This window comes from Delphinapterus leucas, chromosome 5, assembly GCF_059928025.1.
Source record: "Delphinapterus leucas isolate spDelLeu-1000000601 "Yukka" chromosome 5, BTC_Dleu_Yukka2, whole genome shotgun sequence".
NCBI classification, from domain to species: Eukaryota; Metazoa; Chordata; class Mammalia; order Artiodactyla; family Monodontidae; genus Delphinapterus; species Delphinapterus leucas.
In genome coordinates this window covers 64988567-65015268 of record NC_143133.1, presented here as the reverse complement: position 1 = coordinate 65015268, position 26702 = coordinate 64988567, and the positions used below count along the sequence as shown (strand labels likewise).

Sequence of the window (26702 nt, the reverse complement as noted above, 5' to 3'; positions counted from 1 at the left end):
CTTTGATGAATATAGATGCAAAAATTCTCAAAAAAATACTAGCAACCCGAGTCCAATATACATAAAAAAGATCATACACCACGACCAAGTGGGATTCATCCCAAGTTCATAAGGATGGTTCAACAAATGCAATTCAATCAATAAGATACACCACACCAACAAAATAAAAGACAGAAACCACATGATCATCTCAATAGACACAGAAATAGCATTTGACAAAATTAACATCAATTCATGATTAAAAACTCTTACCAAAGTGGGTATAGAGGGAACGTATCTCAACATAATAGCAAAATTATGACAAACCCACAGCCAACAGAATACTCAATGGTGAAAAACTGAAAGGCTTCCTGCTAAAATCTGGAACAAGACAAGGATGCCACTCTCACCACTTCTACACAACATAGTATTGGAAGTCCTAGGCCCAGCAATCAGACAAGAAAAAGAAATGAAAAGTATCCAAATTGGAAGGGAAGAAGTAAAATTGTTATTATATGCAGATAACATGATACTATATATAGAAAACCCTAAAGACTCCACACAAAACCTACTAGAACTGATAAATGAATTCAGCAAGGTAGCAGGATACAAGATTAATATACAGAAATCGGTTGCATTTCTTTACACTAACAATGAAATATCAGAAAGGGAATGTAAAAAAACAATACCTTTTAAAATCACACCAAAAAAAATAAAATAGGAATAAACTTGACCAAGGAGGTGAAAGACTTATATGCTGAGAATTATAAAACATTAATAAAGAAAATTAAAGATGATTCAAAGAAACAGAAAGATATCCCATGCTCTTGGATTGGAAGAATTAATATTGTTAAAATGGCTATACTACCCAAAGCAGTCTACAGAATTAATGCGATCCCTATCAAATTACCCATGACATTTTACACAGAACTAAAATAATTCTAAAATTTATATGGAACCATAAAAGACCCAGAATTGCCAAAGCAATCCTGAGGAAAAAGAACAAAGCAGGAGGGGACTTCCCTGGTGATACAGTGGTTAAGAATCTGCCTGCCAATGCAGGGGACATGAGTTCAATCCCTGGTCTGGGAAGCTTCCACATGCCGTGGAGCAACTAAGCCCATGTGCCACAACTACTGAGCCTGTGCTCTAGAGCCCACAAGCCACAACTACTGAGCCCATGTGCCACAACTACTGAAGCCCGCGTGCCTAGAGCCTGTGCTCTACAACAAGAGAAGCCACCGCAGTGAGAAGCCCGTGCACCACAACGAAGAGTAGCTCCCACTCGCCACAACTAGAGAAAGCCCGCGCACAGCAACAAAGACCCAACAAAGCCATAGATAGATAGATAGATAGATAAATAAATAAAATTTTAAAAGAAGAACAAAGCAGGAGGCATAACTGTCCCAGACTTCAGACAATACTACTAAGCTACAGTAATCAAAACAGTGTGGTAATGGCACAAAAACAGATATATGGTCAATGGAACAGAATACAGAGCCCAGAAATAAACCCACACACCTATAGGTAAATAATCTTCGACAAAGGAGGCAAGAATATACAATGGGAAAAGGACAGTCTCTTCAGCAAGTGGTGCTGGGAAAGTTGGACAGCCACACGTAAATCAATAGAGTTAGAACACACCCTCGCACCACACACAAAAATTAACTCAAAATGGCCTAAAGACTTAAACATAAGACATGACACCATAAAACTCCTAGAAGAGAACAAAGGAAAAGCATTCTCTGACATAAATCGTACCAATCTTTTCTTAGGTCAGACTCCCAAAGCAATAGAAATAAATAAATAAATAAACAAATGGGACCTAATCAAACTTACAAGCTTTTGCACAGCAAGGGAAGCCGTTAAGAAAATGAAAAGACAACCTACTGAATGGGAGAAAATATTTGCAAACAATGCAGCCAACAAGGACTTAATTTCCAAAATATACAAACAGCTCATACAACTCAACAACAAAACAACAAACAACCCAATCGAAAAATTGGCAGATCTTAATAGACATTTCTCCAAAGAAGACATACAGATGGCCAGTAGGCACAGGAAAAGATGCTCAACATTTCTAATTATTAGAGAAATGCAAATCAAAACTACTTGAGGTACCACCTCACACCGGTCAGAACGGCCATCATTAAAAAAATCTACAAATAACAAATGCTGGAGAGAGTGTGAAGAAAAGAGAACCCTCCTACACTGTTAGTGGGAATGTAAGTTGGTGCAGCCACTGTGGAAAACAGTATGAAGGTTCCTTAAAAAAGGAAAAATAGAAGGGAATTCCCTGGCGGTCCAGTGGTTATGACTCCACACTTTCACTGCTTAGGGCCCAGGTTCGATCCCTTGTCAGGGAACTAAGATACCACAAGCCGTGTGGCACAGTCAAAAAAAAAAAAAAACCTAACAACAGAATTACCATATGATCCAGCACTCCCAATCCTGGGCATATATCCAGACAAAACTATAATTCAAAAAGATACACGCACCCTATGTTCAGAGCAGCACTATTCACAACAGCCAAGACATGGAAACAACATAAATGTCCACTGACAGATGAATGGATAAAGAAGATGTGGTACATATATATGCAATGGAATACTACTCAGCCATAAAAAAGAATGAAATAGGACTTTCCTGGTGGTGCAGTGGTTAAGAATCTGCCTGTCAATGCAGGGGGTACAGTTCCGAGCCCTGATCCGGGAAGATCCCACATGCCACGGAGCAACTAAGCCCGTGTGCCACAACTACTGAAGCCCGCGCGCCTAGAGCCCGTGCTCCACAACAAGAGAAGCCACTGCAATGAGAAGCCCGCACACCGCAACGAAGAGTAGCCCCCACTCACCACAACTAGAGAAAGCCTGCACGCAGCAACGAAGACCCAACGCAGCCAAAAAAAAAGAACAAAATAATGCCATTTGCAGCTAGAGATTATCATGCTAAGTGAAGTCAGAAAGAGAAAGACAAATACCATATGATATCACTTATATGTGGAATCTAAAATATGACACAATTGAACCTATTTATGAAACAGAAACAAACTCATAGACATAGAGAACAGACTTGTGGTTGCCAAGAGGGAAGGGGGGTGGGGGAGGGATGGAGTGGGAAGCTGGGGTTAGCAGATGTAAGCTATTATATATAGAATGGATAAACAACAAGGTCCTACTGTATAGCACAGGGAACTATATTCAATATCCTGTGATAAACCATAATAGAAAAGAATATTTTTTAAAAAGAATGTATATATATGTATAACTGAATCAGTTTGCTGTACAGCAGAAATTAACACAACATTGTAAAGTCAACCATACGTCAATAAAAAAAAAGAACAGAATGTCAAAGCAGTACAATACTATTATAAAATAAAAGCTCTAGTATTTCACATTAGCTCATAGTTTATTATACTTCCCAAGTTTCCCATCTTTAAACAACTATGCCAAGAACCTTTCAACATATTAAAAACTCTTCCCCAAGTCACTAATATGTTAATAAAAAGGCTTCCATTATCAAAACAGGTAAATATGTATAGTAATCACAAACGTATAATCCAAAATATCCTTTACCTCCACATGTCAGAATACAAAAAGTACAACTTCCTTCTTTTGGTTACTTTTTGCACAATTACAATATAAAAATATGGCCTATCACTACATTATTCTTCTCAATCACTTTTGAGATTAATAGATGACTTATGTGGTGTTCAAGAAAGTACATACCAAAGAAAAGACTTTGTGTCAGAAATACAAAAATCTCTAATCACTAATATGTTTAAACTAAAATTTTAGTTTTTATATTTAATTTTTCATTCAATAGTAAATGGTTCATTCATAAACAATAATTGTTATAGTCCCATGCTTTTATAAATAAAACATGTAATCAAAGGAATAAATAATTTTCCACAAAAGTTAAAATATCAGGAACTCTTATTAATAATTTTGTATGTTATATTCTGAAGTTTAAAACCATTTCAAATTTATATTTATTCACTCATTTGCCTACTATGTGAAAAACACATAAATAAAATATTAGCTCTCTTAAATAGTTTACAATTTAGTTGGAGAAACTAATTGGTATACAATAATATAAAGAAGACCACATGCGAATGCTGAGCCAAGTAGAGACAAAACTATGTAGGAGTACAGAATAAGGTACAATTAATTGTGGCCATGGGAGATAGCAAATATGAAAACTTCACAGAGGAAGGAGCATTGGTGCTATGTCTTGAAGAATAAGTAGGTTTCCAATAAGGCAAAGACGGGATTCTAGACAGAAAGAAGAACATGAACAAAAGCACAAGTGTCACGAAGATGTGTGTTCAGGGACAGCAAGTATTTCCATGTGGCTGAGGCAGAGTGAGTAAGAGGATGTAGAGGTCACTTAGGATGTGGGCAGACACACACGACCTCAAATGACATGCCAAAGAGTCTGGCCAATAGTGGTGCTTAATAAAATGTTTGTGCTGAAATAAGCCGAAATATAATAGCTGTGTAGGTTCTACACAGCTAGTCACTCCTCTTACCAACCCTGTAACCAACAAACTGAATTTCTGAAGCCTATTCGTCTATGTTCTCTACACAAATAGAAAGCATCAAAAAAAATTCACTTATATATTAAATAAAGAATACTCACTGAAAATAATTATTTCTTACCAATGTAAGGTTTGGATTTTTGTCACTTAGATATATCTAGCACCTAGAAAAGTGCCTGGTATATAGTAGGTATTCAACAAATATTTAATAGACCATGATATATTTTAGCTACATACATGTTATCTTTTCTAATAGTAATAATAATCCATAATCAATACTGGTAAACTTACCATACAGAAATTGGCCCTGCATAACAAAATGATCTTCAAACCCCAACTTACAGTCTATTTCTTTGAATAATAAAATAAGTTAATACCCAGAGTCCAACTCATACCTGACTTAGATGATGACATTTGGGAATTTTTGAGTTGGTGATACTTAAATGAGATTTTGGATTTAGAATTGATCTTGGAATGGGTGAAGACTTGAGAATGTTGGAGTGAGATAAATGTATTTTGTGTATGAAACAGACATCAATTTTAGGGGGCCAGAGAGTGGACTATTGTGGGTTCAATAGTGTCCCCCCCACCAAATTCATGTCCACCCAAAACTCCAGAATGTGACCTTATTTGGAAATAGGGTCTTAGCAAAGGAGCTAATACTGGAGTAGGATAAACCCTAGGTCCAATATTGGTGTCCCTACAAGAAGAGAGGATATACAGAGACACACAGGGGAAGAAGACCATATGATGGAGGCAGAGATTGGAGTGATAAAGCTACAAGCCAAGGAGCACCAAGGGGTGTTAACAAACACCAGAAGCTGGAAGAGAGTCACAGAATAGATTCCCTCTCAGAGGCCCTAGAGGGAATCACCCCTGCCAACTACTTGATTTTGGACTTCTGGTCTCCAGAACTGCGAGAGAATCAATTTCTGTTGTTACAAGTCAACAAGTTTAGGATAATTTATTGTGGCAGCTCAAGCAAATAATACACATGGAAAAAGGAATTTTGCAGATGTAATTAAGGCTCAAATTAGTTAACCTTAAGCTATGGGTATTATCTCAGTGGACCTGACCTAATCACAGGAGCCATCCAGGTCTACAGGTTAGAGACAGAAGAAATCAGAGATTCAAAGCACGAGCAGAGTATAATGCACTATTGTTGGCTTGAAGATGGAGGAATGGCAAGTGGCAAGGAATGAATGTGGTCTCTAGAAGCAGAGAGCAATCTTGGATTGACAGCCAGCAAAGAAACAAGGACCTCAGTCCCACTACCACAAGAGTGAGGATGGAAGCAAATTTTCCCCCAGAGTCTCCAGCAAAGAATTCATCAGGCTGACATCCTGAGCAGAGAATCCATCCATGCCATCCAGACAACTGACCTACAGAACTCTGAGTTAATTAACAGGTACTGTCTTCAACTGCTACATTTGTGGTAATTTCTTAAGCATAAATAGAAAGCTAACACACAATGGCTCACATTTAGTGAGGAGAAATGCCAGACTGTCATGGCAGACAGTGGAAGATAGGATTAAAAGCCTCAGAGGAGTGAGCTTGCTTCAGTGGATGTAATATTAGGGCTCAAGAACTCTCCAGAGGACTATGCTGAGAGGAGGGCCCAGAAGATACACATTTTATCAGAGCAACAAGGAGTGTGCTGCTGGGAGGGCACTAGCAGCACTCATGAGTTCACTGGTGGCTTCCCTCCCTAGGCCAGGGCTGACAGTAGGAGAGGCCATTATAGAACTGGGCTCACTGAGAGCAATGAGAATAAAGATCCTGAAACAACAGAGGCGAAGTGGGCAAAGTACCCATCAGAAGCCAGGTGTATGTGATTACTGATTATCTTAATGAGCACCAAGGCTAGAAGAGCAATCCAATCCCACTCATGCACTGTTTATCTTCCCTATACTCCGCCTTTACTAGTACCAGAAAATCAAAACACAGAATACAACCTATCAGGACCTAACCTTCAAGCTCACAGACTGCTCACTATTAGAAAATATTTAGCATTAATTCACCACCATGTTAAAATGTCAGATGAGAAAAAACATTTGATCATATCATTAAATGCTGCAAAGGCTTTTGATAAAACTAGGCATCCATTAGTGATTTTAAAAATCTCTTATTACGATCCTGGCGTAAGTATAGACATACAGATCAATGAAACAGAATTGAGAGGCCAGAAATAAGCCCATTCATCTATGATCAACTGATTTTCAACAGGGGTGCCAAGACCATTCACTGTAGAAAGAATAGTCTCTTCAACAAACGGTGCTGGGACAACTGGATATCCACATGCAAAGGAATGAAGTTGGACCCCTACCTCATAACATATACAAAAATTAATCAAAATGGATAACAGACATAAACGTAAGAGCTAAGATTACAAAATGGTTGGAAGAAAACATAGGCATAATTCTTCATGACCTTGCATTAAATAACAGTTTCTTAGATATGATACCTAAAGCGCAAGCAATAAAATAAAAAACAAATAAATCGGACTTCTTCAACATTATAAACTTTTATGCATCAAAGGACATTATCAAGAAAGTAAAAAGACAGCCCACGAATGGGAGATAATAATTGCAAGTTATATATGTGATAAGGGTATGATATACAAAACATATAAGGGAGTCTTACAATTCAACAATAAAAAAGACAAATACAGTCATCCCTTGGTATGAGGGGGATTGGTTCCAGGACACCCCTTGGATACCAAGATCCACAGATGCTCAAATACCTTATATAAAATGGTGTAGTATTTGCATATAACCTAAGCACATGCTCCTGTATACTTTAAATTATCTCTAGACTACTCATAATACCTAATACAATGTAAATGCTAGGTAAATAGTTGCAGCAAATTCAAGTTTTGCTTTTTGTAAATTACTGGAAATTTTTTCCAAATATTTTCAATCTGTAGTTGGTTGAATCCTCAGATGTGGACCCCTCAGACATGGAAGGCCAACTGTAACACAATTTTTTTTAATAAATTTATTTATTGTATTTATTTATTTTTGGCTGCGTTGGGTCTTCGTTGCTGCTCATGGGCTTTCTCTAGTTGCAGCAAGCTGGGGCTACTCTTCGTTGCAGTGTGCAGGCTTCTTGTTGCGGTGGCTTCTCTTGTTGTGGAGCATGGGCTCTAGGCACGAGGGCTTCAGCAGCTGTGGCATGTGGGCTCAGTAGTTGTGGCTTGCGGGCTCTAGAGCACAGGCTCAGTAGTTGTGGCACACAGGCTTAGTTGCTCCACGGCATGTGGGATCTTCCTGGACTAGGGCTCGAACTCGTGTCCCCTGCCTTGACAGGCGGATTCTTAACCAGTGCGCCACCAGGGAAGTCCCATAATACAGTTTTTAAATGGGCAAAGAACCTGAAGACATTGTCCAAAGAAGACATATAAACAGTTAATAAGCACATGAAAAGAAGCTCAACATCATTAGTTCCCAGGAAAATTCAAATCAAAACCACAGTGACCAAGATTGGCCAAGATGGCAGAGTAGGAAGACTCTGAGCTCACTTCTTCTCACAAGCACACCAAAATCACAACTATTTGCAGAACAACAATTGATGAAAAAGTCTGGTACCTACCAGAAAAGATCTTCTACAACTAAAGACATAAAGAAAGAGCCACAAGACAGGTAGAAGGGGCAGACTTGAAATATAGCTAAGTTCCATAACCCCAGGTGGGTGACCCACAAATTGGAGAATAATTATATTGCAGAGGTTCTCCCACAAGAGTGACAGTCATGAGCGCCACGTCAGGCTCCCCAGCCTGGGGGTCTGGCACCAGGAAGACAAGGCCCCAGGGCATTTGGCCTTGAAGGCCAGTGGGACTTAATTTCAGGAGTCCCACAGGACTGGGAGAAATAGAGACTTCACTCTTAAATGGCACACACAAAATCTCACATGTTCTGGAACCCAGGGAAAAAGCAGTAATTTGATAGGAGCCTGGGCCAGACCTACCTGCTGGTCTTGCAGAGTCTCTCAGAGAGGTGAGGGGTGGCTGCACTCACCCTGGGTGCACAGACACTGGTGGCAGCGATTCTTGGGAGTTCCTTCTACCACATGGATGCTGATACTGGCAAACACCATTGTGGAATCCTCCCTCTAGCTCATTAGCACCAAGACCTGGCCCCACCCAACCCAACAGCCTTTAGGTGCCAGTGCTGGGACAAATCAGGCCAAGCAAGTAATTGGGTGGGATACAGCACCACCCATCAGCAGACAGACTGCCTAAAGACCTCCACATCTGCCTCTGGACACAGCCGTGCCCAATAGAGGGCCCAGGGCCCATTTCCACCCACCAGTGAGCAAGCACCAGCCCCAGAATCCTCTGGGCCTTGCCTCCTCTAGCCTCTGGACCAGGCTGACCCAATGTGGGCAGACACCAGATGCAAGAAAACCACAATCCCACAGCCTACAAACCTATTCTGTCCAGACCAGGCCAGACCCTGCCCTGGGACCAGCTGGGCCCTGGCCCTGCCCATTAACAGGCCAACACAAGCTTCAGGACACCCCAGACTCTGTACCCAACTGTGTCAGGATCTGCTCCCCTTCCCTGCCTCACCCCCAGCCATGTTATATCAGCTCTGGGATGTCTGGGCCCTGCAACCAGACTCCAGGACCCGGCTCTTGATGTCAGTAGTCCAGCACTAACCCTAGGACCCAGCTTCAACCACCAGTGGGTGGGTATCCCATAGATTTTGTAAGGTTGTGTTTTCATTTTCATTTGTCTTGAGGCATTTCCTCATTTCTTCTTTGATTTCATTGTTGACCCACTGGTTTCTTAGTAGCATGTTGTTTAGTCTCCATGTGTTCATTCTTTTCCTGTTTTTATTTCTGTGGTTGATTTCTGGTTTCATACTGTTGTGGTCAGATAAGATGTTTCAAATAATTTCTATCCTTTTAAATTTGTTGAGGTTTTTTTTTATGACCTAGTATGTGGTCTATCCTAGAGAACATTCCACGTGCCCTTGAAAAGAATCTGTATTCTGGCTTTTTTGGAAGTAGTGTTCTGTAGATATCAATTAAGTCCTACTGATCTACTGTGTCATTTAGAACCTCTGTTGCCTTACCGATTTTTTGTCTGGATGATCTATCCATTGATGTCAATGGGGCGTTAAGGTCTACTATTATTGTATTATTGTCAGTTTCTCCTTTGTATCTGTTAGTATTTTCAAAGAACTTATACCTACCCGTCTCAAACTATTCCAAAAAATTGAAGAGGGAACACTCCCAAATTCATTCTGAAGCCACCATCACCCTGATACCAAAACCAGACAAAAACACTACAAAAAATGAAAACCACAGGCCAATATCTTTGATGAATATAGATGCAAAAATCTTCAAAACAAGATATTAGCAAACAAAATCCAACAATATGTAAAAAGGATAATACACCATGATCAAGCTGTAATCATTCCAGGGTAGCAAGGACAGCTCAATATATGCAATCAATCAATGTGACGATACACCACGTTAACAAAAGGAAAGACAAAAACCACATGATCATCTCAATAGACAGAAAAAGCATTTGACAAAATTCAACACCCATTCTTGATAAAAACTGTCACAGAAGTGGGTATAGGGGGAACATATTTCAACATAATAAAAGCCATTTATGACAAACCCACAGCCAACATAATACTGAACAGTGAAAAGCTGAACGCCTTCCCACTAAATTTAGGAACAAGACAAGGATGCCCAGTTTCACCACTTCTACTCAACATAGTATTGGAAGTCCTAGCCCCAACAATCAGATAAGAAAAAGAAATGAAAGGTATCCAAATTGGAAGGGAAGAGGTAAAATTGTCACTATTTGGAGATGACGTGATACTCTATATAGAGAACCCTAAAGTCTCCACACAAAAATTATGAGAATAAATGAATTCAGCAAGGTAGTAGGATACAATATTAATATACAGAAATTTGTTGCATTTCTTTACACTAACAATGAAATTTCAGAAAGTAAAAAAAAAATCCTGTTTAAAACTGCATCAAAAAAAATACCTAGGAATAAACTTAATCAAGGCAGTAAACACCTATATGCTGAAGACTATAAAACTTTGATAAAGAAACTGAAGATGATTCAAAGAAATGAAAAGATATCCCATGCACTTGGATTGGAAGAATTAACATTTTTAAAATGGCCATACTACTCAAATCAATCTACAGATTTAATGCAATCCTTATCAAAATACCCATGACATTTTTCACAGAACTAAAACAAATAATCCTAAAATGTATATGGAACAACAAAAGGCCCAGAATTATCAAAGCAATCCTGAGGGAAAAGAACAAAGCAGGAGGCATAACCCTCCAGACTTCAGACTATACTACAAAGTTACAGTAATCGAAACAGTGTGCTGTTGGTACAAAAACAGACATACAGTTCAGTGGAACAGAACAGACAGCCCAGAAATAAACCCACAAACCTATGATCAATTAATCTTTGACAAAACAGGCAAGAATATACAATGGAGAAAAGACAGTCTCTCTCGAAGACTTGTTGATGTGGTATTGGGAAAGCTGGACAGCTACTTGTAAATCAATGAAATTACAACACTCTCTCACACCACACACAAAAATAAACTCAAAATGGTTTAAAGACCTAAATATAAGATTTGACACCATAAAACTCCTAGAAGAGAACATAGGCAAAACATTCTCTGACATAAATTGTAGCAGTATTTTCTTAGATCAGCCTCCCAAGGCAATAGAAATAAAAACAAAAATAAACAAATGGGACCTAATCAAACTTACAAGCTTTTGCACAGCAAGGGAAACCATTAAAAAAAATGAAAAGACAACCTAAGGAATGGGAGAAAATATTTGCAAACAATGCAACCAACAAGGACTTAATTTCCAAAATATACAAACAGCTCATACAATTTAACAACAAAAAAACAAACAACCCAATCAAAAAACTGGCAGAAGACCTTAACAGACATTTCTCCAAAGAAGACATACAGATGGCCAGTAGGCACATGAAAAGATGATCAATGTTGCTAATTATTACAGAAATGCAAATCAAAACCACAATGAAGCATCACCTCACACTGGTCAGAATGGCTGTCATCAAAAAGTCTACACATAATAAATGCTAGAGAGGGTGTGGAGATGTTCCTCTATTTTTGCCATATTACATTCTTAGAACCATATCCCTGACAGACAAATCAAGAGTCATGCACACTAACGATTTTGGTCATATACCTGAAATAATTCTCTTTGCCACTAGATGGAGATTTAGTTAATGCTGTGTTGAGAAGCTGGCAGAAAAAAGGTTGGCTGTTAGCTACCAACAAGAATTACTAAATAAGGAAGCAAAGTAAGAAGGGAAATACGGATGTGGTTACAAACATGTCCACCTTTGAACTGGCAAAGGAAAAATATCTAATTAAAAGGAGAGAGCAAACCATATACACATTAAGATGCTACTATAAGAATTACAGTAAAAGTTCAGAACAGGAGAAATAAGTAAAAAATAGGAGACATTTTAAAATACCTTATTAACTGTCACAGTCTTGAAGAACTAATTGGTATCATATAGTAATCTTAAATATACTCCTTATCTTGACGTCCAGAGTTTGGATGGAGTATTACTGTTTTTCTTCTCTGCCCCTAGTTTATTATAGCATTTTACCCAGAAGCTACTATGGTTATTCAAGCTATTCTTATCTTAGTTCTTGTGGGTACCAAAGGCTAAATGGGTCTAAGAAACACATGTTTTCAGATAATAAACATCCAATTTTCTCTCTATTTTCTAAGGTTATTTTATACTCTTACTTTTCTTCTACTGAAGCACAGATGTATCTAAAACTCAGGGTATAAAGTTTATACTCAATTTATCCAGAAATCAATCAAGTCCAAGCCCAAATGCCTTTAGCCTTATTTAACAATAACAACAAAAACAAGAATCTTTTAGTGTACAAGAGAATGCACATGCCAAGCCATTGTAAAGGCTTTACAGAATCTACTTTAAAGTTGTAAGAAGTTAGGCTATTTGGTCATATTAAAGTCTAATAAAAAGGAACTGAAACGTCTTCTACTTCTAACTCAGAAAATCAAAATTTTTCACTTTCAAAAATATTTGGTTGAGGTGTTTAGAAGAATCCTTCCTTTCTTACCTATAAGACTGTACTTTAGTCCCGTGGTCTTGAAATTCCAGTGCTTTCTTAACAACAGCTTCATTTTCTTCTGGATAAACTGAATATGTGCAGTAAACAACTGCTTGAGCTCTAGTAACTACATTTAAAGAAGATGGAATTAATACAATGACCCCAGTAACAATCCTAAACAAATCTGTTATGTTTTCAAACGTCTGTCTGTACTAATACCACATGGTTTTGATAGGAATTATTTCTACAGATGCTTGCATGGCTCCCCTTTAAAGCATGTATTAGTAATGTAGTCTGTGGCCAATAAATAAAATAAATCTAACTGGATTGTATGGAAATCTAATCAAATGTGACCAACCTAATTACAAACACAAACAAATAAATACTGCAGATTACCATAAGCTTGACACTCCCAGCTATTCTTCCACAAGCCATATCACGTAACTAGTTAAAAGGACTCTAGAAACAGACAGACTTAGATGTGAATCCCAATTCTGTAACTTACTGCTGTATGAACCTGGGAAAATTACTTAACTCTCCAATTCTTCAACTGTAAAATGAGGTAATCTTACTACCTGCAACTCACTCACTTATTCACACTTACTGAGCACCTACTATGTGCTAGGCAGTGTTCTCACCATTCAATATACACACACAAAAATCCCTGCCCTGGGGAGCTTATTTTCTATGTTTCATTGACATAAGACAAATAAATAAGAAAATTAGGGAATTCCCTGGTGGTCCAGTGGTTAGGACTCAGCGCTCTCACTGCCAGAGGCCCAGGTTCGATCCCTGGTTGGGGAACTAAGATCCTGCAAGCCAAGCAGTGGCACAGCCCAAGTAAAAAAAAAATACACACACACACACACACACACACACACACACACATATATATAGCATCAGGAAGTGACAAATGCTATAGAGCAAATCAAAGCAGATACAGAGGACAGTTAGTTTCAAAAGATTATCCTGCAATTTTAAATAATCAGAGAAAGAAGTTTAAAAATGCATTATTTATCAACTTCCTCATCTTCCAATCAACTCATTTCATAGATCATATACATACTATCATATTCAAATAAATATTTTTAATAACATCAATTAAAGGGGCAGAACTCCTCTGTGTTTTCTATTTTGCCTTATTTCTACTTCACATATGTTATATCTTCATATATTAAATCATCTATACCCTATACTTACCTTTGAGCCTTTGGAGGTCAGGATTTATCCACACTCATATCCCTAACAACCAGCTTAATATCTGACCCAGAGTAGGCATTTGATAAACATGCACTGAATTAATTAAAGTTTATATAATTTCTCAGAGACGTCTAGATTTCCATATCTATGTGTGGAAGGGCATTGGTACTCAACATCTAAATGGTACTCAAAATGTAAATGCAGTGATTGAAGCAATAATATAAATACTTAAAGAGCCTTGTTACTCAGACTTAAAGAGATCTAGGCTTTATCTGTAATTGCATCTCTCTGTTCTCTTTTTAGTACTAAGAGAAGTAAGAGTTTGATTAAAATTGGGATTATAGAAGAGTTAGGGGCAGGCACAATGACAACGGAAAAATTACATCGAGTAAGAAGCCAAAGAAAAGAAATAAAGAAGATGAAACTGTACAACAATGGATGGATGTAATTATTTTACTTCAGCATTAAAGAAAACTGTAAATTATTCTTGCTAACCTATGTTTAAAATGATAGTAAAGCATATATTTTTGAGAATTAAATTGGTAAAAATAAATATTTTGTTATTTGAAGGAACTGAGTGTTCTGAAAAATTCACTTATGGTTCACACATGATTGCCTGAATATAATAGATAAATGAAGTATTAATGTTTCTAAGATTTACAACATATTTTCATATTACACTGATAACAAACTTACATTTCATTGCATGTGTTAGCTGTTCATATTGCTGTTGAGCAAGAACATGAAGTTTATCTTCTGACGGGCCTCCTTGAGAGAAATCTTTAAGTAAACCTGTATCTAAAAGGAAATAAATGCTTTTAAATATATCACTATTAGATGTTTTTCATATATTGCTATTATCACATTATTTAATATTTTAATCATTTTCCCTATTAATGACAGTTTTCATGGAAAATATTTATCAAAAATAAATAGGCAGGGGACTTCCCTGGTGGCGCAGTGGTTAAGAATCCACCTGCCAATGCGGGGGACACAGGTTCAAGCCCTGGTCTGGGAAGATCCCATATGCCGCGGAGCAACTAAGCCCATGCACCACAACTACTGAGCCTGTGCCCTGGAACCCGTGAGCCACAACTACTGAAGCCTGCCTGCATGCCACAACTACTGAAGCCTACGTGCCTAGAGCCCATGCTCCGCAACAAGAGAAGCCACTGCAATGAGGAGCCCATGCATCACAATGAAGAACAGCCCCCGCTCGTTGCAACTGGAGAAAGCCCACACACAGCAACGAAGACCCAACCAAAAATAAATGAATAAAAATAAATAAATTTTTTAAAATAAATAAATAGGCAGTATTATAAAAATACTGACTTAAAAACTGAATTGATAAAGGTAATTTTGCTTAGTTTTAATATTATTTTTCCTTTTTTCTCCAAGTTCTTATGATATAGTCACCCAACCAGCCAAAATAAGTCATTTAGGTATAAAAAACAGAATACAGTCAGTCTGGGTACTAATAGAGGAAAAAAAGATTTATTTTCCAAGGTAGAAACTGATGGGCTATAGTCAGATCTGAGTAAGAAAGAACACAAAGGGATACAGTTAAAAACATTAACTTACTGAAAGAAATTTTGGAAGAAAAAACTAGAGGGGCCATGTGCAGCAACGAAGACCCAATGCAGCCAAAAATAAATAAATAAAATTAATAAAAAGAAAGAAAGAAAGAAAGAAATTCTTATAGTAATTCTTTACATTTCTGAAACTATATATATATATATTTTTTTTTTTTTTTTTTTTTTGCGGTATGCTGGCCTCTCACTGTTGTGGCCTCTCCCGTTGCGGAGCACAGGCTCTGGACGCACAGGCTCAGCGGCCATGGCTCACAGGCCTAGCCGCTCCGCGGCATGTGGGATTTTCCCGGACCAGGGCACGAACCTGTGTCCCCTGCATCGGCAGGTGGACTCTCAACCACTGCAACACCAGGGAAGCCCCTGAAACTATTTTTAACATATTTCTTGATAATATTAACTAAGATACATTGAATACTACTCTAAATAGATTATTTTATTCAACAACCCTTGAAGCATTATTATTCCTTTTAACATTGAAAAAACTGTTCAAGCATACATTAAACAACTTGTCTAAGGTCACATGGCTACTAGTTGAGAGCCAGGTTCTAGCTTGGCAATATGACCAACCTTCTAACCCCTGTTTTATTCTGCCTCTCAGTAACTCCCTGCAGTATGAAAGCCAACTATTTATACCATATATTTGGCTATTCCCCACTCCAGTAATATCACTAAAGGTTAATTAAACTCCATTTTTTCCCAATTTAGTTTTACACTTTACATTTTTCTCTTTCATCACTTTTTAAAGGACTATTTACCCATTATTATACTCTAAAACCATACCAGCTTACCTTTTCACCCTATTTTAAAATAATTCCAAGTTGTTAGCAGAGATCGACTTCATACATTCCTCAAATATGATAATGTTTATGATAAACATTCTAAAATTGGTTGTAATGTTTTCCAATGTTAAATTGTTTTTCAAACTAATTCATGATTTCTCACGAATCTAAGTCTTTTGAATTCATCCCCACTAAATTTATGACTAATATTTCTACCATAATCACTAGGTCAGCAGTTCCTTATTTGCTCTGGCTATTACCTCATCAAAGTACAGTTTCCTTCAAAACCCTCCTTTTTTCCAGGTTTGCCAAAGACCACTTCTTGGCTTATCCGGTCACCTCTTCAAGGATTTCAAAATATTACCAATATCTAGGAAACTTTTTACTTTCCCTCTTTTTGTCATTTGTAGTTACCTTTGTGCTTCACCCACACCCCAGCCTCTAAATGATTTTTACCTAAGGTTTATTTTGTTCTGCATTCCCACTTCAAGATGACCCAGGATAAGGCCAGAGTCTCACAGTAGTTCTAAGTTCTAGTTCTCTTAACTGGAATGCTTATTGTAGCTGCAGCTATTTCATCCCCTCTTCTTTCAAAATCTAATTCTTCTTTGATCACTTCCCAAAGTTAGTATGGGAATTTTCTAAGTCCACCATACTCCCATCTGAGTTGGTTAGTCTTGGAAAGAAATTTTCTGTAGCAAGACAGAATTCCACATAGTTCAGTATAAGTCCAGTTAAAAATTGTGTGGTATAGTGCAGGGGTCCCCAACCCCCAGCCACGGACCAGTAGTGGTCCGTGGCCTGTTAGCAACTGGGCCACACAGCAGGAGGTGAGCAGTGGGCGAGAGAGTGAAGCTTCATCTGTATTTACAGCCTCTCCCCATCACTCACATTACCGCCTGAGCTCCACCTCCCGTCAGATCAGGGGCAGCATTAGATTCTCATAGGAATGTGAACCCTACTGTGAACTGCACATGCAAGGGATTTAGGTTGCGTGGTCCTTAAGAGAATCTAATGCCTGATGATCTAAGGTGGAGCTGAGGCAGTGATGCTAGCGCTGGGGAGCGGCTGCAAATACAGATTATCATTAGCAGAGAGGTTTGACTGCACAGAGACCATAATAAATCAATTGCTTGCAGACTCATATCAAATCCCTATCAGTTATACAGATTGCCAACAAACACATGAAAGAATGCTCAACATCACTAATCATTAGAGAAATGCAAATCAAAACTACAATGCGATATCATCTCACACAGGTCAGAATGGCCATCATCAAAAAATCTAGAAACAATAAATGCTGGAGAGGGTGTGGAGAAAAGGGAACCCTCTTGCACTGCTGGTGGGAATGTAAATTGATACAGCCACTATGGAGAACAGTATGGACATTCCTTAAAAAACTAAAAATAGAACTACCATACGACCCAACAATCCCACTACTGGGCATATACCCTGAGAAAACCATAATTCAAAAAGAGTCATGGACCACAATGTTCATTGCAGCTCTATTTACAACAGCCAGGACATGGAAGCAACCTAAGTGTCCATCAACAGATGAATGGATAAAGAAGATGTGGCACATATATACAATGGAATATTACTCAGCCTTAAAAAGAAATGAAATTGAGCTATTTGTAATGAGATGGATAGACCTAGAGTCTGTCATACAGAGTGAAGTAAGTCAGAAAGAAAAAGACAAATACCGTATGCTAACACATATATATGGAATTTAAGGAAAAAAAAATGTCATGAAGAACCTAGGGGTAAGACAGGAATAAAGACGCAGACCTACTGGAGAATGGACTTGAGGATATGGGGAGGGGGAAGGGTGAGCTTTGACAGGGCGAGAGAGAGTCATGGACATATACACACTAACAAACGTAGTAAGGTAGATAGCTAGGGGGAAGCAGCCACAAGGCACAGGGATATTAGCTCGGTGCTTTGTGACAGCCTGGAGGGGTGGGATAGGGAGAGTGGGAGGGAGGGAGACGCAAGAGGGAAGACATATGGGAACATATGTATATGTATAACTGATTCACTTTGTTATAAAGCAGAAACTAACACACCATTTTAAAACAATTATACCCCAATAAAGATGTTTAAAAAAAAAAAAAAGAAGATGTGGCACATACATACAATGGAATATTACTCAGCCATAAAAAGAAACGAAATTGAGTTATTTGTAGTGAGGTGGATGGACTTAGAGTTTGTCATATAGAGTAAAGTAAGTCAGAAAGAGAAAAACAAATACCATATGCTAACACATATATATGGAATCTAAGAAAAAAAAAAGGTCACGAAGAACCTAGAGGCAAGACGAATAAAGACGCAGACCTACTAGAGAATGGACTTGAGGATATGGGGAGGGGGAAGCGTAAGCTGTGACAAAGTGAGAGAGTGGCATGGACATATATACACTACCAAACGTAAAACAGCTAGTGGGAAGCAGCCGCATAGCACAGGGAGACCAGCTCGGTGCTTTGTGACCACTTAGAGGGGTGGGATAGGGAGGGTGGGAGGGAGGGAGACGCAAGAGGGAAGAGATATGGGAACATATGTATAACTGATTCACTTTGCTATAAAGCAGAAACTAACACACCATTGTAAAGCAATTATACTCCAATAAAGATGTTAAAAAAAAAATCCCTATCAGTGAGTGGCAAGTGACAATTAAGCTGCATCTTATGGAGTAGACTGGACATAAGCAACACACTTCGGGTGTCACTGTCTCCCATCACTCCCAGATGGGAACATCTAGTTGCAGGAAAACAAGCTCAGGGCTTCCATTGATTCTGCATTATGGTGAGTTGTATAATTATTTCATTATATATTACAACGTAACAATAATAGAAATAAAGTGTACAATAAGGACTTCCCTAGTGGCGCAGTGGTTAAGAATCGCCTGCTGGACTTCCCTGGTGGCAGAGTGGTTAAGAATCAGCCTGGCAATGCAGGGGACACGGGTTCGAGCCCTGGTCCGGGAAGATCTAAGCAACTAAGAGCAACTAAGCGGAGCAACTAAGCCCGTGCGTCACAACTACTGAACCTGCACTCTAGAGCCCACGAGTCAAAACTACTGAGTCCGTGTGCCACAACTACTGAAGCCTGCATGCCTTGAACCCATGCTCCACAACAAGAGAAGCCACCGCAATGAGAAGCCCGCACACCACAACGAAGAGTAGCCTCCGCTCGCCACAACTAGAGACAGCCCGTGAGCAGCAACGAAGACCCAACACAGCCAAAAATAAATAAATAAAATTTTTAAATTAAAAAAAAAAAAAGCGCACAAAAATGTAGTGTGCTTGAATCATCCCAAAACCATCCCCCCACCCCCACCCCAACCACCGGTCTGTGGAAAAACCGTCTTCCACGACACCAGTCCCTGGTGCCAAAAAGGTTGGGGACCACTGGTATAGTGGAATTCTTTCTATAGTGTAGTATAGTGGAATGTGCTAACTAATCTGAATTTGAATCCCAGCTTTGAATCTAGCTACATGACCTCAGGCAACTTGCTAAATTTGTCTGAATCTTGGGGGTTTTTTTCCCCTTTATAAAACAGAGATAATTAAATAACACTATCCTCACAAAGTTATTGTGAATATTAAGTTATAATGCATGAACACTTCCTAGATATTGACTGGGGCATAGTTGCGCTCCATAAATATTAGTTTCTTTCCCTCAAATTACTTTTTCTTCATTTTAGATTCTGTCCTTGCTAGAAATAGAAAACAGTTACTCAACATATTCTGAATGTTGGTGGAATGTCCTCTTTGTCTAATATTCTAGTTAACCGTACCTATGCCTTTCACTATAAACGAGGGATTAGAGTAAGAAGCAATTTCAGTTAACATACTGTGATTAAGAGCATGATTCAAAGGGCCAGAGTCAGAGCAGTAGTGTTTGAATCCAGGCTCTGACACTTACCAGTCAAAAGACTCTGAGTGGCTTCAACCTCTCTTGAGCCTGATTCCATATTTATAAAAGAGAAATAATGAGTAACCAATTCATTGAGTTCTTGTGAGGATTTGATGAAATAATTCAAGCAAAGGATTTAGTTCAGTGCCTTATACATAAATGCTCAATAAATGTTAATCTTAAATAATATTTCTTAATTTATTAAAGAAGCAAATAAAATATTCTCAGAATATTTAATCTGAGATATTCGTATCATAAAACATACATACTGGGGCTTAAAGAAGTCTTGAGTTTGAAATAGTCTGATCATGATTTAATTGGGATCATCTTGGAGCACAGACTCTAGAGTCAGGCAGATCTAAATCTGAATCCTAGCTCTCTTACCAAGTAGTTATGTGACTATATAAAAATGAATGAATCTTTCTGAGTTTCAGTTTTTTTATCTATAAAATGCTGATAAATGTTAATGCCTATATTCTGAGCTCTGGTATATGCCAGAACAGCATACTAGCATCTGTTCTGATTGCCTACATCACTCTAATTATTGAACATTTTGAATATTCCCCTTGCCCGTATCTCACAGAACTGGTATAATAAAGATTAAATGAGGTAATGAATGTAAAATACTTTATCCATATTAAGTGCTCTACATATGGTAGTTATTCATTAATCAGATGTATCTGATATGTCATCTTAATGATTTTAAATAATTTCATTTTAAAAATGTTAAAATTTCAATAATTTAGAAATTAATTTAGAAATTAAAAGTTAAAGTACCTTCATGCTCATTTAAAATAAATTCTACTGGATTGCTAACACCCAGTCCTGAACAACGAGGTAGCAGCAGAATCACTTTAACTTTCTGTAACCTATGATCCTTTGATTCAAGGTTAATAAATGTCTCATGAAGTATTTCAATATCTGGGAGAAAAAACACAGAAAATGTATGTAAAAATATTAATTAAAAATCTTAATGCAGTATGTAATTATATCTATTTATCATTGTTCATTTTTAAATCCTCAACCCCACAAAAAGTCATTTTAATGCAGTCAGAAAAGAGGATTATTTTCTGATAACATCCTAAAGTTAATGCGTGAATTCTCTTAATAGAGTTCTTTCTCCTTTACTTGAGAGAATGATTTTGAAGTTTAAATATCTTCTACATAAAATATAATTTAAATTTTCCATTTTGAACTTCAGATTCCATTTAAAGCAGTATGGTATAGTGGAGGGAAATGGCTTTTAGCAGCAGAAATACCCAAGTTTGACTCCCAACTTCACTATTTACTATCTGTGTGACAATCTCTCTAAGCCTCAATTTCCTTATTTGTAAAATGGGATAATAAAGCCTACACCTCATCTAATTGTAGTGAAGATTGAGATAAAGTAGTTAGGCTTAGCATGGTGCCTAGTATACAGTAAATGCTCAGTATTGGTTACTTCCCTTCCCATTTTTTAACCCCTTTTATATTCTATTTTTCCCAGAAAAAAAATTTTTATTAGCATTTATATTTTCATTTAGCATTTTATAATTTTTATTTAGGCACAGTCTAAAGGTCTTCAGGGACCTTATAATTTAGTTTAAGAGTGTCTGCCTCCCCTCAGGTTATAACTATCTGTGATCCTATCTTAGGGCCACCCCTTCACTTCTGCAATGGCTCCCATTCCCCTCACCTGCTGAGGAGCTGCTCTTGAAATTGCCCTACCCAACCCTTCTCTTATCTGATCAATTCTTCTCTCTTTCTATTGTCTCTTTTGAAAAAAAATTTTTAATCAAGTGGGTCTTTTTCTTTTTTCCCCTATTTTTAACTTTTTATTGTAAAAGTTTAAACATATTATGTCAAAAATAGACATAATATGTAATAAATTCTCAAGTACCCATTATGGTGCTTCAACAATGAACCATTCATTCCCAATCTTGTTTCATCTATATCCACACCCACTTCCACTCCCCCATATTATTTTGAATCTATAAAATATTTCACCATATATCACTAAAAGATAAGAACCCCTTTAAAAATACAACCCCATACATTTTAAAAAGTAATTTGTTATTATCATCAAATAATAATGGCATACAATCGTGCCTCAAATTTTCCAATAGTCTCACACTTGTCAAATTTTTTTTTACAGTTTGTTTAAATCAGGATTTAGATAAGGTACATACATTGCAATTAGTTGATGTCTTTTAAATTTATTTTTGTTTATAGGTACCCTCTCCATTTTTTCTTATCATTTATTTCTTAATGAAACATGTTTTTTTTGTACTACTAGAGTTTCCCACAGTCTGGATTTTGCTAATTACTTTCCTAAAATGTAGTTTATTAGTAGCTGGATCTTTAGAGCTTAATTAGATTCAAGTTCTTTTTTTTTCTTGGTGGGTGGGGAGCACAAAACTACTTCACAAGTGGGGTCACATTCATCCATTAAATTGCCTTTATGGTTACCAGCAAAGGGGTTGCAAAATAGTCGTATTCTACTCCCATCTTCCCTTTTTCATTTATCACCTGGAATGCTTCTAAAAGAAGAAACTTCCCTTACTCTACTGCTTAGTTACCCAGTGGTTCCTATTCTCTCTGGTTAACTAGGTAAAAATTCAAAGGGGTAATAAACCTGGAAGTGCTGGATCATAAGGGCATGTATTTTTTCAATTTTAGTGATTAATGCTAGTTTTCCAAAGTCACTGTACAAATTTACAGTCCAACCAACGGTGTCTGAGCATTCCTAATGCTCCTTACCTTGCCAGCACATGGTACTGCCATCTTTTTAATTTTAATCATTCTGTGGATATGTGGTGGTAAGTTGCGATTTGAACTGCATTTCCTCGATTACTAATGGGGTTAAGGTACTTTTACATAAGTTTTTTTGGTATTTGTATATCCTCTTTTGTGAAATGCCTGGTCATGTCTCTTGCACATTTTCCAACTGGGCTGTCTTTTTTATTGTTAATTTGTAAGAATTCTTTGTATACTGTGGCAAAAAAAACCTCTTCATCAGTTTATATTTCCCTCTCTACAGTTTGCCTTTGTACTCTTAATGCATAGAAGTCCTTAAATTTTAAAAAATTTTACTGTAGTCCAATTTATCAATCTTTTCTTTTATGATGAGTGCTTTATGTGCCCTGTTTAAGAAATCTTTACCAGCCCCAGTCAAGAAGTTTTCTCCTATAATACATTCTAGATTTGTGTAGATGGTGTGAAGCAGGGGTCATTTTTTCCCAGCACCGTTTACTAAAAAGACCTTCTCTTCCTTAATATCCTGTAGCATCAAGAGGAGTGAATTGAATCAATACAGATCAACTTGGAGAAGAAACTCATCTTTATGACATTTAGTATTCCAATTCATGAACATGGTCTGTTGTTTCCATTTATTTAGGTCTTCTTTCTTTCTTTCAATAATGTTCCATAAGTTTTATGAGGAGGTCTTACACATCTTTTACTAGATGTATTCCTAAAAGTTTTATGGTTTTTTGTTCATTGTAAAAGGTATCTGCTTCATTTTCAAATTTTTGTTATTGGTGTACAGAAACTGAATTTGTATGCTGACCTTGTATCTAGCAACACTGCAAAAGTCATACGTGTAACTGATTCACTTTGCTGTACAGCAGAAATTAACACAACATTGTAAATCAACCATACCCCAATAAAAATTAATTTAAAAAAGGCATACGTGAAATCTATAGTTTATAGATTACTTTGTTTTTTCCACATATATAATCATGTCACCTATAAATTAAACACAATTTTATTTCTTCCTTTCCAATCATTATATCTTCTATTTCTTCTTTTCTTTCCTTACTGTACTGCCTGTGATTCCCAGTACAATGTTGATTAGAAGTGCTGATGGTAGGCATGCTTATCTAATCCCTGATACCAGAAAGCTTTAAACATACCATCAAGTATGATATTTGCTGTGCATATATATAATAAATGAATGTTAAATTTTATCAAATTTCTTTTCTGCATCTATTGAGATGACCATAAAATTATTCTCCTATTAACATGATTACATACATTGATTTTTAAGAGTTAAACCAACTTTGTATTCCTAGAATCTAGCTTATTTATAATGTACTATTCTTATATATTTCTAAATACAGTTTGCTAATACTTATTTCAGCTAGCTAACACTTATTTTTACAAATATGCTAATGAGTGGCACTAGCCTATAATTTTCCTTCCTTTAATATCCATTTCAAGTTTTTGATATCAAGGTTATAAATTAACTGGGAAGTAATCCTTCTTTTTCTATTCTCTGGAAGAGTATTATTTCTTCCTTAAAGGACTAAAGGTTTTTAAATATTTTGCTTTGTGAGTGGGGAGATTTTCAGTTATGAATTTAATAGACATTTATATCCACTAATTTTAAGATCTTAATAGATACAAGAGTATTCAGATTTTCTATATCTTCTTCTGTCAGTTTTGGTAACTTGTGTTGTTCCAGGAATATGCCAATGTCATCTAAATGTTCAAGTTTGCTCATAGTATCTTTTTATTATGTTTTAAATGTCTCTAGGATCTGTAGTATTATCTCCTTGCCCATTACTGATAACTGAATTGTTTTATAAACTTTTTTCTTGAAGAGCTGAATTAAATTAATATACTTTACCCATTTTTAAATTGTGATATATGTCTTATTATCGTTTACATATTCTAGATACAAGTCCCTTATTACATACATGATTTGCAAATATTTTCTCCCATTCTGTGGGTTGTCTTTTCACTTTCTTGATAGTGACCTTTGAAGAACAAAAGTTTTTCATTTAGATGAAGTTCAATTTATCTTTTCTTTTGTTGTGCTTTAGGTGTTTAAACAACCACTGCCAAATTCAAAGTCACAAAGTTTTACTCCTGTGTTTTCTTCTAGAAGTTTTATAGTTTTACCTCTTATAATTAGGTCTTTGATCCAGTTTTGAGTTAATTTTTGTATATGATTTGAAGTAAGGGTCCAACTTCATTCTTTTGCACGTGGATATCCAGTTATCCCAGCACCATTTGTTGAAAAGACTATTCTTCCCTTGTTGAATGGTCTTGGTGCACTTGTCAAAAATCAATTGACCGTAAATGTAAGATTTTACTTCTGGATTCTCAATTCTATCCACTGATCTACATGTTTATCTTTATGCCAGTCCCGCATTGTCTTGATAACTAAAGCTGTGTAGTGAATTTTGAAATCAGGAAGTGTGAGTCCTATAACTTCGTTCTTTTTCAAGACTGCTTTGGCTACTTCAGGTCCCTCGGATTTCCATGTGAATTTTAGGACAGAATGTCGATTTCTGCAAAACAGCCAGCTAGGGTTTTTATAGGGATTGCATTAAATCTGTATTTTTTCATGGATTCTTTAGAATTTTCTATATACAGAGCATTTTACCTGCTGATTCTAGATAATGTGGCTTTATATATTTTGAGACTATGTTATTATGTACATACTTCTTAGTACTGGTATATTTTCCTGATGACTTAAACATGCTATATTTCTAGTAAGTTTTCTTGACATAACACTACTTTGTCTGTAGCTCCTTTTGTTAGTATGTTCACTGAATATCTTTTTCTGTCCGTCTAAGTTTTTTTTTTTTGAATATCCTTTTATGCAAGGGGTATCTCTTATAAATAGCATTTTAAAGTTGATCTTTAAAAATCCAGTATTGATGTTCTTTGTCTTATAATTCAAGTATCAGTCATGCATATTTAATGTTTACTTATTGATTTATAAATACATATTTTTTGTAAAGTTTAATCTACCTACTTCCTTTCTTTTTGTCTTGCCTTTTATACATTACTATGGTGATTCCAATTCCATATTCCACCCCTCCCCCTTACCTATTAGTTTTACATTCTTTTATTATTTGTTTATTGTTTGCCCCGATATTATAACACATACCACTGACTTAATAATTTACTACTTTTATCATTTCTTAGACAAAGCAAGGATGACAGAACACATTAATTCCATTTCCTTCTCTAAACTATGTGCAATTGTTGTAATGTATTTTAATTACATTAACACAAATATTGTTAGCTCCACAAGACATTAGTTTACAGTCCCACAAGACACTAGACTACAATTATTTAGATTTACCTATGTACTAACCTTTTCCATTGCTCTTCATTTCTTCCAGCATCTACAACCTTCCGTATGAGACAATATTCCTTCTACTCAAACAATAATCTTTAGTAAACCCTTTATTGTATCTGCTGGTAACAAACTCACTCTCTTTTTCTGAGAGTATTTTTATTTCAAAGGAAATTTTTGCTGTGTATAGAAATCTAGCCTGACATTTTCTTTCTGCACTATGAAGATATTGTTTGTCTCTGGCCTCAGTTGTTCCTGTTGAAAAGTTAATTTTTAGTTTTATTGCTATCTCATCGAAGGTAATATGTATTATTTCCCTGGCTGCTTTGAACATTGTTCTTTGTCTTTGGTTTTCAGCAATTATGCTATGATGTGCCTACTATGTTTTTTACACATTTATTTTTTATTTTTTTATTTTTTAACATTTTTATTGGGGTATAATTGCTTTACAATGGTGTGTTAGTTTCTGCTTTATAACAAAGTGAATCAGTTATACATATACAT

The 26702-nt window shown here is 36.7% G+C and overlaps 1 protein-coding gene across 1 annotated transcript in view; it reads right to left on the bottom strand.

Moving 5' to 3' along the window:
• Positions 1-26702, bottom strand: part of NSUN7 (NOP2/Sun RNA methyltransferase family member 7) — a 67489-nt gene that overhangs the window by 8206 nt on the left and 32581 nt on the right. The window contains exons 7-9 of the mRNA XM_089911834.1: positions 20903-21046; positions 14536-14637; positions 12649-12766 (exon numbers count right to left, since the gene is read on the bottom strand). Coding sequence (XP_089767960.1) covers positions 12649-12766; positions 14536-14637; positions 20903-21046 — 364 coding nt within the window. The remainder of the gene's footprint in view (positions 1-12648; positions 12767-14535; positions 14638-20902; positions 21047-26702) is intronic.